Below are 14,625 nucleotides of genomic sequence, written 5' to 3' on the forward strand. Positions count from 1 at the left end.
TTTTTTTTAAAAAAAAAAAGAAAAAATTAAAAAAAAAAAAAAAAAAAAAAAAAAAAAAAATCAATAAGAAATACGAATTTTTACTTTATATTTATTTAAAAAAAAATTAAAAAAAAAAAAATATATGATTAAAATTAATATATGTATATGATCAATAAATTTATATTTTTTAATTAAAATCATAATTAAATATAATTTTTACAAATGAAAAAAGCAGAAAGTTCGAATAGTTCTTCAAAATATAAAATAATTCTAGGAGGTTTTTTGATACATTGTACTTTAGGTAGTATTTATTGTTTTTCCAATATTAGTGTTTATATTATATCTTATATGAAAATTATAGGATGTTCTAGTGTTAAATATAAAGATAGTAGTTGGATATATGTGTTAACATTAATTTTTCAATGTTTCTTTGGTTTTTTTGGAGGAATATTAAATCAAAATTTAGGACCTCAAATTAGCGTTTTATTAGGTGGATGGTTAATGTGTTTGGGGATTTTATTATCATATTTTACTGTATTTAATTTCTATTTATTTTTGATGACTTATGGAATATTGTGCGGAATAGGTTGTGGAATTGCATATCCTATTCCTTTATCCGTTGCAGTTAAAAAACATTACGACTACAAAGGGGTGGTATGAAAATATGTACTTATATATATATATATATATATATAATAATAATAATAATAATAATAAAATAATAATGATAGTAAAAAATTATTGTGTAATATAAATTCATTATTTTTATTATTATTTTATTTTATTTTATTTCTCTTTTAGTTATATATTTATATATAATTTTAATTTTTTTCCTTTTAGATAAGTGGAATTATATTCATAGGAAGAGGATTGTCTGTTTTTATTATATGCCCTTTACAAAATTATTTTATAAATAAATATAATTATATGCCAGATTATATACCAGAAATGGAAGATTCAGGTGAAAAATATTTTAGTAACTTAGATATATTAAATAAAGTTCCCTATTTATTTATATATGAAGGGATTTTTTTTGCTATAATTCAATTTATTGGTGCTTGTTTAATTTCTGATTCAAAAGAGAAATCTAAGGAATTTATGACATTTACTGATAAAAACAGTAAACTCTTATATTTTGATGAGAAAAGTTTTTCCAACAAAAATAATGGAATATCAAATTCTATGAAAACTTTATCGAATACGTCTAATTTTTCTTACAAAGAAACTAGCAATACGTTTATTAATCGTAATTTTATATTAATTTGGCTAATGATTTTTTTTAATTGGCAAGCAATTTCCTACACCCAAGTGTTTTGGAAAATATTTGGATTAAATTATTTATATATTGATGATAGATCTTTATCCATATTAGGAGCTGTATCTTCTCTTTTTAACATATTTGGAAGACTTTTTTGGGGATTGATAAGTGACTTAACTAATTTTAAAATAGCCTTAATATTAATGAGTTTACTGATGAGTTTTTTAACAGTTACATTAACATTGTCAGGATTATATGGAATAATAACATACTCTATTTGGGTATGCCTTATTTTTTTTTGTCATGCAGGAACTTTTTCAATATTTCCATCTATAACTGCACACACATTTGGAACAAAAAATTTTGGTCCAATATTTGGTCTTCTTTTTACTGCAAGAGCATTTTCTAGTATTATTAATGCGATGATTTCAGCTGTCTTGTTAAATAATATTGGAAATATTGCAATGTGTGCAATAGTTTCCATATCATCTTTTGTGAGTATTATGCTAGCAGTAGTTTTTTAAAAAAAAAAAAAAAAAAAAAAAAAAAAAGTAAATATCTTCTATTTTTCTTTTTTCACACCTCTATATTAAATTTTTATTTGTAGACATACATTAAATGTATTTTTCTTTTTTTTATGTAAAAAAATTTGCAAAATAAAATTATATAAAAAGTTTTATTACTTTTTTTTTTTTTTTTTTAATTTGCATATTTCGTATATATATATATATATATATATATATATATATATACGTTTTGTACATTTAAAGGGTTGTATATTCTACATTATTTTCATTTTTTGTAGATCTTATAAAAAATAAAAAAAATTATATGTAAAGAAATCATTTGTTCATTGAGTGATTTTTTTATATATACATTATTATATTTTCATTAAAATTTTATATATATGTATAATTTATTAATTGTATGTTGTAATACATATGGAAGATAGTTTTAATATTTCAAACCCTGTAGGTTTAAAATTATTTTTTTTAATATTTTTTATATGTTTCATATATATATATATCTATAATATTTTTTTCTTATTATATATATATGACTCAAACATTTGCAAATATATTTTTCAAATAAAGCTTATATATATATTTTATAAGACTATACATTATATATTAATATATTTTATTTTTTTCAATTTTTTTGTTCATTTATATATAACCTTTTCTTCTTTTTAATATTGTTTTATGTTTTATTTTTGTAAATATTTCCAGAATATATAATGTATTTATGAATTATTTATAACCTCATATTATTTTTCATTTTTTAAATAATTTTTAATTTTTATATTAATAAGAAATAATTATTCATAACTTTTTCATTTTTTTTCTAAATTTGTGTTTATCTTCTTAAAATAACATTTTCAAATATTTTTTAATTTTCTGTCAAAAATATAAAAGTATATATTTTTACTAACGAAATTTGAAAAAAAAAAAAATTACAAAATAAGCAATATAAAGTTAATTATGTGTATTAATTTTCCACGAAGAAAATTAAAAAAAATTGTTAAATATAAAATAGACATTTATAAAAATAATTTTTTTTAAAAAATTAAAATGAAAAATAGAAAGAAGAGCTAAAAAATTCTCAAAAATTATTAATATCTAAGTTTATTTTTTTTTAATAATTTTATATTTAACTTGAAATATTCTGCTGAACGTTAAGAATTAAGTGAATTTCACATATTACGTAGCCTTTCATTTTAATTAATAACAATGAAGGATATATATTTAAAGATTAAATTATTTAAAAAAATTATCAGTTTTAATGTATATTTTCTGCTTAAACAGTAATGAAAAAGTTTATATTTAAAAAATTTTTTTTATTACAGTATTATATCATTTTATATTTTTTATTATTTAAAGGAGTTATAATGTATATATAATTTTCATATATATTTTCTTTAATATAAATAATATTTGAAAAATTATATTTCTTTTTTCTCTTATTAATATGAATAATTATCAAAGTATTAATTATAATTTAAATTTAGAGTATTATAGTTGCATTTTATTGTTTATTTTTTTAATGTTAAAATTTAAGCAAATATGCATGAACATTAATGTGTATATTTATATAAAATTTTAAATTATTTATTTATAGAATTTTAAAATTTTTACTAGTATTATATTTACATCTTTAGTTCAACGTAAATAATAAATTTAAAAATTTTTCAAAAGTGCTAAAAGAACCACAAAAAAAAAGTATACTAAATTTTGTATTTAGAGTTAATAGAACTTTCCTAAATTATAATTTTTTATATTTTTTTTTGAAGTTTAAAAATATAAGACATTGTTCTTTTTAATGAAAATTTGATAAATTATATTTTTCTAAAAGGATAAATAAATTTTAAACTAATAATGATAATTTAATGAACAGTATGTATATATTTTTATAATATGAAAATATATTGAAATTTTAATTTTCATGTAGATTATTAAATTTTTATCAATCATTTATGAAAATTTAAGTGTACATTAAAATGTTACAAAAATATTTTAATGTATTGAAAATAATTTCCATTTTTTTTTTTTTTTTCTTATTGAATTTAAATATATTTAATCAAGTAACAATAAAGTTATAAAGTAATTTATATAACATAATGATTAAGATTTTCTAATATATTTACAATAATGTGAAGGCTATTTCACAGTGGAATGCATCTTTAAAAAAAAAAAAAAGAAAAAGACAAGAAAAAGTGAAGATTATTTCATTTAATATGTTTCAATAAATTTTATTTAAGAAATCAAAATTTAATATGAAAAAAAATAATATAAAGTTGGTAACTAAATTTTTATTAATATTTATTCAATATTATTTTAAATATAAAAAAGAAAAAAAAAAAAAAAAAAAAAAAAATTATTCAAGAAATATATTTTTTTTTTTTACCGCTACTTTCTAATTAAAAAGTAATTTAAAAATAAAAAAGCATATTTATTTTAAAGAAAAAAAGTTAAATTTATATTTATATTTATTTTATTTTAATTTACTTTTTTTTTTTTTTTAATGCTATATTTAAGTTTTATAAATTTAATAAAAAGTATCATTAAAGAAGAAAATAATAATTTAATCATATAGTTTTTTAATAAATATTTATTCTATTTTTCATAATATTATATGTATGTTTTTCGTAATTAAATAATTGTTATATAATTTTTTTTTTAAAGTTAATTTACACATATATGAAAATACATTTTATAAATATAGAAAATATTAACACATACCTTATTAACATTATTCTTACTAGAGAAATTGATGAAAATCATATTAATGTTATTTCACAAAATAATATATATTTGAATAAAATGGAATTATAAGATTTAAAAATATTCTTATATTCTTTTAATAAATATAAATATATATAAATATATTTTATTATTAAATATTTAAAACAAAAAATATGAATAAATAAAGGAAGTATTTTACAAAAATATATCAATTTAATAGTAATAAAGGCATTTATTTATTGTTATTGTATTTTTTTTTTATTAATTTTAATCCATTTTCAAATGTCACATATGAACATAAATAATAAAAATAATATATTTGATGAAAATTATGAGGATAGTGATGAAGATGAGTATTTTGAAATAAAAAGTAAATTAGAACACTCAGAAGAAGATGAGGAAAATGGAGATGAAGAAGAGGAAGAAGAAAATGAGGAAGAAAATGAGGAAGAAAATGAAGAAGAAAATGAAGAAGCTGAAGAAGCTGAAGAAGTAAATGAAAGTTATTTATCAAACGAAAAATTAGAAGAAGATATATTCAATGAAAACAATTTATTACATGCCATAAAAACTAGAGAAGTTTTAGAACAAGAAATTTTAGTTCTTTTTCACAATATGTTAAAAAAAGAAACAGTTCTAAATAAAGATATGAAAAGTAATTTAAATGATGGTTTGACATCATTTAAAGATTATTATGAAGATAAAGAGTTGAAAGAATTTGAAAAATCAAATTTAAAAATAAAAAATAAAGATGTATTTAACTTCATATACAAAAAAATGAATTTAGACGCAAAAGAGAAAAAAAGAGAAGAGAAAAATAAAGAAAAGATTTTATTAGAGGAACAAATAATAAAATGTAAAAGTATTGAAGACCTAGAAAAAGATCATTATATATTGGATACCAATGTGGTAAATATATTAAATGATATTAATACGTATTTAAAAAGAGAAAGAGAATATTTGAATAGAAAAATTGGTAATTATATAGATTCCACTTTTAAAAATCCAATGTATGTTACTCTGTACATTTTTAATAATCAAATATTAAAAGATACCATATTACAAGTGATAAATATAATTAAAAATGAGTTCGATAATGCTATATATAAAGATATTGATGAAAACTTATTAATAAAAAATATTTTAATTTTAATAAATTATTTAACTGCTAGACCAAGTAAAGAATGGTTTGAATATTGGCAAAGACATATGCCTACATTTAATAACAAAAAAAGTGATTACAATGTTTACAATTATTTGCAAATAGAAAAAAATGAAAGAAAAATATTTTCTAATACTTTAAAAAATGATATATATATAAAAGAATTACAAAAAAGATCTAATATATTAGAGCAATATCAAAAAGGTTTACAAAGTTTAAAATGTTTGTTATCTAGTAAAAATTTTTTAAGTATTCTTAATGAATTCAGATATAACTGCCAATTATTTATTGATGCAGATTATAGAGGTATTGAAGAAAACGAAAAGGTAGTTGAAATGCAAAGAAGAGAAAATGAATTAATTGAAGAAAAAAAAAAATTAAAAGAAGAGATGAACTCTTACAGAGAACAGTCAACAGAAGATGAAACAAGTGGAAGTGATATAACTGAAGATGATATAAGTAATGAAAATGGTTTAAATAAAGATGAATTAAATAGTAAAAATGATTTAAATGAAAATAATTTAAATAATGAAGATAATCTATTTAATGAGAGTATTAAAAAGAAGAAAAAAAAAAATATTATAAAAAATAAAATCATAAATATTAAAAAGAGAATAGAACATATAAATACTGAATTGTATGAAATTTCTAATTTTTTTTTAGAAGACAAAAAAAAAAGAGAAAAATTAATATATGAATACAATCAAAATATATGTTTGGTAAGAAGTATATTAACACAAGTATTGGGAATAAGAAGTACAAGATTAACAAAAGGCATTAATTTAAATAATGTTCATTATTCCATCTTACAAAATATTTTAGATAAACATAGTTCTTTAAATTTAATAGTTGATGAAATGATACGTTTATTTGAAAAAGATATAAAAAAATACGAAAATGAAAAGAATATACACATACCATATTTAAAACAGAATACCATGAGGGAAATATGGGAGTATATTAGACTGTTTTATAATGTTATATGTTATATAGATCCTATTGATTTGGTTAAATCATTAACTTATCAAAAAAATAAAGTTAAAAATACAAAATGTGATAATATGAATGATGAAAAGGATATAAATGATATAAAAAATATGCACAAGAAAATAAATGAAGTAAAAAGAATCAGTTTAAATGGTGACATAAAAAGAAAAAGTGCTACTAACAATAAAAGAAATAGCTTTTTAAATAAAAAAAAAAACAATTTAATGTTAATGCATTTATCAAGAATAAATCCATTATTAGCTAAAGAAAAAGTTAGGAAGCCAAATGAAGAAAAACACATGAAAAAAAAAAAAAAAAAATTTATAGAAAGGAAAAATTTAATAGACTATTATGAAAACTTTTCTTTCGAGGATTTGTCGTTTAATATATTCTCAGAAGAGAATTCTTTTAAAAAATTTAATATATTAGATATATTTGATCATGCAAATTTATATAAAATACAAGAGTTTCTTAATAGTATTATAGGGATAAATGATGAATTTGAAAATATTTATGATAATGATGATGATTTTAATTATTCTCTAAAGGTTTTTTTAAATATATGCATTAAAGATTTAAGAAGGTGTATAATGGAATATTACAATTATCAGTGGGATATTAAAATAATTTTGAACATCCACGCATGGATAGTTACTTATTATACAAATTTTTATATTTATGAAAATAAAAAAAGATTATATAATTCTAGAAAAAAAAATTGGAAAAGAGAAATTGAAGAAAAAGAAAAGGAAAAAGATTTCAATATCAATGAAAATAATCAAAAAGAGGAGCATACAAATGCTTTATTTATATCAAGAATTCAAATGCTTTTGGGTATGCAAATGTATATTGGTGATAATAGTATACATTCAGAATTTTTATGTGAAACTTTCCAACGTTTAATAAGAGAAGAAAAAATGAGAAAAAATAGTAGTAAAGTAATTCTGTGTTGTCTAAGATGCTTATATGCTGATTTAAATTTAATTGATATACATTCATTATCAACTGATGATAATGTTAAATCTATTTGTAAATCATCATTAGATAACTTCTTAAAGAGAAATATCCTAAGTACATTAAGTTGGATATTAAAAAATTTTAAAATTATGAGTCATGAAAAAAATATTTTCTTATATTCTTTAAAATGCTGTTTATTAATAATACAGTTATTAGAAAAATTAGGAGGAACTACATATATTATTAAGGAAGATAAAAAAATTCACGATGAAGATGAAGATGAAGAATTTAATGAGAATGAAAAGTTGAAAAGTAATAATTATGATGAAAATTATTATAATGATTCTATGGAGAAAGTCGTTGTTTCAGATTTAATTGAAGAAATTTATAGTGGAAAAATAGTAAATATATGTATGCAGATTTTAGAAAATTTTAAAAGAAATAGCATATATATAAATGATTTAATCATTACTTATTTTGAACATTTAATAAAACACAAAAATAATGAATATAACTTTCTAATATTTTTTGATATAAAATATTTTTTAATTTTTAAAGAAATTATAAATGATGAAGAATGTTATACAAATTCTCAATATTTTTGGATAGCTGTATTTTTTGAAAATATAATTCGATGTTTTTTTAAGCTGTGGAATACCAATTATTTTATAGCTACTGAGTTGTTTTTTAGTAAAGATATGAATAAAAATATTTCCAGTTTACTAAATGAGAAATATATGTTATCAATTTTTAGTAATTATAATGAAGGAAATGATAATTTCATATATGATGAATTAAATAAAGGGATGAATATAAATGACATATTTATTGAATTAAATAGTCGCAAAAGATTAGAAGCACTAGAATGGTCAAAAGAAGATATAGAAAATTTGAAAATTTATTTTAAACAATTTAAACATATGCATAACTTTTTGCCTTTTATTAGTGAGATGTTAAATAAATCAACAAACACAGTAAAAAATCAATTGATTTATTTAAATTATATAGACAAAAGAGGTAATGTAATAGATGAAAATGAATATTTATCTTCTTCTTCATATTCTTCTTCGTCTAAAAGTTCTTCTGTTAAATCTTTTTTATCTAAGGAAAAATCTCCATTAAAAAAAGATGAAAGTATGGAAAGTGAAGAAGAAAAAGAGGGATATATAAAAAGAAAAGCAAAGCAACCTTTGCTTTATACCATTTATAGACTAAAAAAATTAAATGAAAATAAAAAAGATATTTCTAATTTAACTAATAATGAAATTAATTGTAATGTTGATAATGTTTTAGAAGAAATTAACACTAATCTAAAATCATTGTATGAGTTAAAGAAGTTATCAAAAAATAAATTTTTCACTCATAAAGCGTTAGTATTTGATATTCCATTAAGCATATCTTCTGATTTATTAGAACATCATTATTTTAAAAAATTATTAAAATTAATAGGATTTCTTTATAATGAAAATACAGATGAATGGGCATTAGATGAAAATTTAGATATCGATATTTTTAGAAAAATTGTCGATAAATTTGACGAATTATACCAATTATCACTAGAAGAAATACAAAACAATCTATATAATACAAATAAAAAAAAGAATGACACTGATGAGAAAAAGGAAGAATGCGATGAAAAAGAAGATACAGAAGGGGTATTTAATGAATATAAAAGTCATGGAGAGACTCGAGAATTTAATACATTTGAGAATGTAAAAAAAAGTAATAGAAATGAATTTTTGGATGAAGAGGAATTACATATGCTTCAGTCTCCTAAATTGAAGGGAACTTTTAAACTATTAAAATTAATGTATGAATTTTTTATTTCTAACAATGATGAATGCAGGTTATTTTTTAATAACTTAATAAATATAATTGAGGAAAAATGTTGTATATTATTTGAAAAAAAAAGACAAAATGAAAATTTGAAAGAAATGAAAACAGATAATTTAAATGATATTGAAAGTAATAATAATATTAATACTGATGAAAAAGAAAATTCAAGGAATACTTCTTTTTTAAATAATAATAAAGAATCTAACAATTTAAATTTTGAAAACTATAAAATATATTTAGATGAAAATCAGAAAGATATTCTTAAAACTTGTTATAGTAAAGAAATTTTGGAAAATTTACTAGAATATTTAGGAATTTATATTTCAAAATTTCAACATTTAATTATTTCAAAATATATAAATGACAAAGATTTTTTTGAAAGAATTAAAGTGATTAATAATTATAAGACATTAGGGATACAAGAGATAGAAAATATAATAAATAAGAAGGAAGAAGAAATAAGGGAAAATAAGAAAAAAAAAAAGGATAGAAAGCCTTCTGCAAACCAGAAATTTGAATTTATAAAAAGTATATGTGAGTATTTAAATCAAAAATATTTAAATAACTTAATAAGTCAAGATAAATATAATCAAACAAATTTAAAAGAAATATATTTTGGTGACGATAAAATATTAACATATCTTTATGAAAAATTGAATTCATGGAATAATAAAAGAAGTAAAAAAAATGATACAGATAATTTAATTTTAGCTATATATGATATATTAAAGAGTGAATATACTATAAATAGTAATGATATGGATTATAATGTTTTAAATGATTTTGTAAATAAAAGTATGGATTTATTGTCTCTTTATGTTAAAAAAATATGTTTATCTTTAAAAGCATTACTTATGGACGATTTAAGTATGGTTTGGAAAAATGATGTACAAAAAGAATGGTTAAAAATAATGTTAAAACTGTTTTATAATATTTTGTATGATAATACTTATAATACAATAGGAAAATTATTTAAAGAATATAAAAATATTAAAGAGATTTTGAATGATGATTCATCTGATTTTTTAGATAAACAGAAAATTAATAAAAAAAGTTTAGAAAAAAGGAAAGATTTATGTGACGAAGATGAAGTAAATGAACAGGGATACGAGAATGATAAAGGAGATGATAGTAATGAAAAAAATTATGGAGAATATAAAAAAGTTGAGGAAAAAGATGATAAAAAAGATGAGGAAAAAGATGATAAAAAAGATGAGGAAAAATACGAAAAAAATGAAGATGAAAAAAAAGAAAAACTAGATGACATAAATAAAGAGGAAAATGAAAGAAAAGAGGAGAATACAAATGAAGCTGAAAAATTAATTATTATAAAAAATAAAAAAGATGAAAAAGATAAAGATGAGACACAAGATTCATTTCTTTATTCTGAAAATAATTTGATTTGCAAAGAAAATGATATAAATGAAACTAGTTTAAAGAAAGAGTTATCAAATAATATAAATGATACTTGTTCAAATAAAATAAATAAATGCGAAAACATTTATTTATCACAAAAAAGGAAAATAGATGATTTAGTAATAGAGGATTATTTTCATTTTTTTAAAAAAAGAAAACTAGAAAATACTTATATTAATACATACAAGAAAAATAGAAAAATTATTATTGATTCCTTATTGAAAAATAAAAATATTTTCCAATATAAAGAAAATGATATTATCAATAAAGTAAAGCAAGTTTTCATTATGGCTAAACAGATGGCTATTAATGGGGTATGTAAATAAATTTATGTAAATTTTAAATATATTATGAAAATATATATATAATCATATTTATAGATATAATATATTTGTAAATAATATTATTACTAATGTAAATAATAATACTAATGAAATATATTTTTATGTTTGTATTATATACTGTATAAATCTACAGTAAAAAAAAAAAAAAAAAAATTTGCTTAAATATTTTAACTTCATTTTTGAACTACTTATTTATTCTTATGAATATATATTTAAATATTTATTTATATATTTGCTTTTATTTAATTTTTTTTAGGAATTAAGAAATCGCTGGAAATCCAGAGATGATGTAAAAAGAATGCTTTTGTTATAAAAATACAAAAATAGTGAAAAAATTTCCTTTTCCTTTTAATTTTTTATTTATACTTTCTAAATTTTTAATATTTATTAATAAACTCAAAAATTAGTCTTTTTGTCTTTTCTTTTTCTATTTTTTTTTTTTTTTTTTTTTTTTTTAAANTTTTTTTTTTTTTTTTTTTTTTTTTTTTTTTTTTTTCTAAATTCATATATATATTTTATCTTAAACGAATAAATAAAAGAAAATAATATGCGTAATTCAAATAAAACTCAGTAAATAAAAATAACTTAAATGGAAAAAAAAAAAAAAAAAAAAAAAAGAAAAAGAAATTAAGATTTCTGAGCTTCTTCTTTTTGTTTTCTTAATCTAATAATTGTTGATTTTGCTGCAACTGCTGCTGGAGTTGTTAAACTCCAAGCTCCTCCACAAACTTTTCTTTTACATTTTTTACATTGCCATATACCAACACATGTTCTTTTTGTGGCAGTCTTAAAAAAAAAATGTTAAAATAATTTATACATATATATATATATATTGATAATTTAAATATATAGAAAAATATCAAAAAAAAAGAAAAGAAATATTTTTATATATAAATAATTACCTTTCCACAAAATGAGCATAAGTATTTTGCGTGTTGCATTAATTCTATTTTTTTCATCTGTTTACGAAGTGATGATCCATATCTCGTTCCATATTTTCCTGTTAAACCAACCTAATATAATTTAATAAAAATATAAATAAATTTTTTCTTATATTTTTAATTTATTAAATTAAAATTATATACATATATAATAATTTTTTTTTTTTAATTTCATTTTTTATGATGATACAGTTATATTTTATATATATATATATATATATATATATATTTCTTTTTTTTTTTTTTTTTATTTCTTTTTACTTTTTTAGTTCTTCTTGACATTGTTATTAATAAAAGGATATTAATTTTACTTCAGTTAAAGATAAAATTTTTATTATTATATCAAAGATGTGATATTCTATTTAAAATTAAATGTAAAAATCATAAATATAAAAAAAAAAAAAAAAGAAAAAATTTGATAAATTATATTTCTATTTTTTTTTTTTTATAATTTTGCAAAAATAGTATTGCTTAAAAAAAAAAAAAAAATTAAAATAAAAATAAAAACCACTTTACCCTCTTTTAAATAAAAATTTACGTTTAACAAAAATTCGTGAACTTTAAGAGATAAAACATACATTTATATATAAATATATATTTTTTTTTTCTATATTTTATTTTAAAATTTGAAATTGTTTTTATGAAATTTTAACATTATTTCATTAAAATAATATTTATTTATTTATTTATTATTTTTTTTTTTTTTTTATTCTTCTCTAATAAATTTACATTTTTTTTTTTTATTGAAATAGTGTAATATTAAAAATGTATAAATGAAGAATTTTTTTTTTTTAATTTACTAATAATCTTTTAAATATTAAAAGAAAATTTTATAAAGGATTTAAAAATTAAGAAAAATATTGAATATTCTTCTAATATTGGTAAAATAGTTTTTAGAAAAAGAAAAAAGAAAGATTCATTTGTATAAATAATTCATATGCCTATGAACCATATTTAATTTTTCTAAAATATAATTTTTTTTTTTAAAAAAATGTTACTTAAAAAAACAATAAATATAGACTTATAAAAGTTTAAAATGTTCTACTAACTATGAATGTTATATAAATATACAATTATAATAAAACTTACTCTTTGAATTACATTTAAATAATTGTAACCAAAAAAAAAAAAAAGAAAAAAAAAAAAAAAATTGTTGTTATTTTAATAATAATAATAATAACTGAATTGTAATTGTTTCCTTTATTTTATTTATTTATTTTTTTAATTGTTAATTTTATACATATTTATTTGTTAGTCTTGTATTTTTTTGATATCTTCTTTAATATGACCCTACAAGTATATTATTGATGGGTATAAAAACTAGTTTTATCATATAACCAATAAATCCCATAATTAAAAATCCAAAAGAACAAGCATAAACAATATTAGTGTATTCTTTTTTATTTGGTTTCGTACATTTCCTTATTAATCTTATACTATCACTAACAAATGATTCAATTCCTTTAACACAATAACCAATAGGGTGACTCTCATCTGTTATAAATTCTGGTATTTTAACTTTTACCATTTTATTTAAAAGTAAAAAAAAAAAAAAAAAAAAAAAAAATACAAAAAACAAAGGACAAAAAAAAAAAAAATTTATTTACCTTCTCTATAAGAAGAAAAAAATATATATATATATATATATATATATATATATATGAAGTTATTTATATTATCAAAAAAAAAAAAAAAAAAGTATATAAATATACTATTTATTATTATAACGAATTGTAAAAAGTATTTTTTTTTTTTTTTTTCTCTTAATTATTAAAATTTGTATATAAGAAATGTAATGAAATTTTAAAAGAGAAAAAAATTTATAATATATTTCTTTTATTAAATTTTACTTGTACTACTAACATCAATCAATTTGTTAAGTTTATATTACAAAATTTTTTTTCTAATAAATTGAAAATTTAATCAGAAAAAAAAAATTATATAAATAAATATATAGAAAATTATGTGTTTATATAAATAAATAATTATGTATATATGAAAATATTATAAAAGGAAAAATGAATTAAAAAAAAATATATTTCAATACTTCATATTATATGAATATGCACGTTTTTCTAAAACAAAATAAACATAATTTTTATTTTATTTATATATATATATTTAAGTTGTTTTGTATTTATATTTGTTTAATTCTTTTAAAAAAAAATTTAATTTTTTCAGTAATACTTTTGTGAATTTTGAACAAAAAAAATATTAAAATTATTTTATTTTTTTTTTATTCTATTTATTTTTTTTTTTTTTTTTTTTTTATCAAGTTCATTACTATAGTCTTTTAATAGCTAATTTAATAAATATTTATATATTCATATATATATATATATATATTTATATTAAATCAATATTTATTAACTCTTTTTTTAAATGAATAATGTATTTAATATGTAGACATTACTAATAATTTTTCTTCTAATTTTTAAAGGTTAAAAAAAAAAAAATTTTATTTTTATGTAGTTATTTTTTATTTTTTACTTTTTTTTTT

At 17.5% G+C, this 14,625-nt stretch overlaps 4 protein-coding genes across 4 annotated transcripts; 2 read left to right on the forward strand and 2 right to left on the reverse strand.

The window, feature by feature from the left end:
- Positions 1-204: 204 nt before the first annotated feature.
- On the forward strand, positions 205-1,764 carry PGAL8A_00014800 (monocarboxylate transporter, putative; the record flags this gene model as incomplete). The annotated part of the gene is made up of 2 exons (XM_028671549.1): positions 205-636; positions 823-1,764. The coding sequence occupies 2 exons, from the start codon at positions 205-207 to the stop codon at positions 1,762-1,764; spliced, it is 1,374 nt and encodes a 457-aa protein (XP_028528190.1).
- A 3,000-nt stretch (positions 1,765-4,764) lies between these two features.
- Positions 4,765-11,497, forward strand: PGAL8A_00014900 (conserved Plasmodium protein, unknown function; the record flags this gene model as incomplete). Its single annotated transcript, XM_028671550.1, has 2 exons — positions 4,765-11,154; positions 11,441-11,497. The coding sequence occupies 2 exons, from the start codon at positions 4,765-4,767 to the stop codon at positions 11,495-11,497; spliced, it is 6,447 nt and encodes a 2,148-aa protein (XP_028528191.1).
- A 314-nt stretch (positions 11,498-11,811) lies between these two features.
- PGAL8A_00015000 (60S ribosomal protein L37ae, putative) lies at positions 11,812-12,407 on the reverse strand (the record flags this gene model as incomplete). The annotated part of the gene is made up of 3 exons (XM_028671551.1): positions 11,812-11,970; positions 12,087-12,197; positions 12,387-12,407. 3 exons carry the CDS (start codon positions 12,405-12,407, stop codon positions 11,812-11,814), a joined length of 291 nt encoding a protein of 96 aa, XP_028528192.1.
- Positions 12,408-13,404: 997 nt separating this feature from the next.
- PGAL8A_00015100 (secretory complex protein 61 gamma subunit, putative) lies at positions 13,405-13,653 on the reverse strand (the record flags this gene model as incomplete). The annotated part of the gene is made up of 1 exon (XM_028671552.1): positions 13,405-13,653. The coding sequence occupies one exon, from the start codon at positions 13,651-13,653 to the stop codon at positions 13,405-13,407; it is 249 nt and encodes an 82-aa protein (XP_028528193.1).
- Positions 13,654-14,625: the final 972 nt, after the last annotated feature.

This window comes from Plasmodium gallinaceum (assembly GCF_900005855.1).
Source record: "Plasmodium gallinaceum strain 8A genome assembly, contig: PGAL8A_v1_10, whole genome shotgun sequence".
In the NCBI taxonomy this organism is placed as follows: domain Eukaryota; phylum Apicomplexa; class Aconoidasida; order Haemosporida; family Plasmodiidae; genus Plasmodium; species Plasmodium gallinaceum.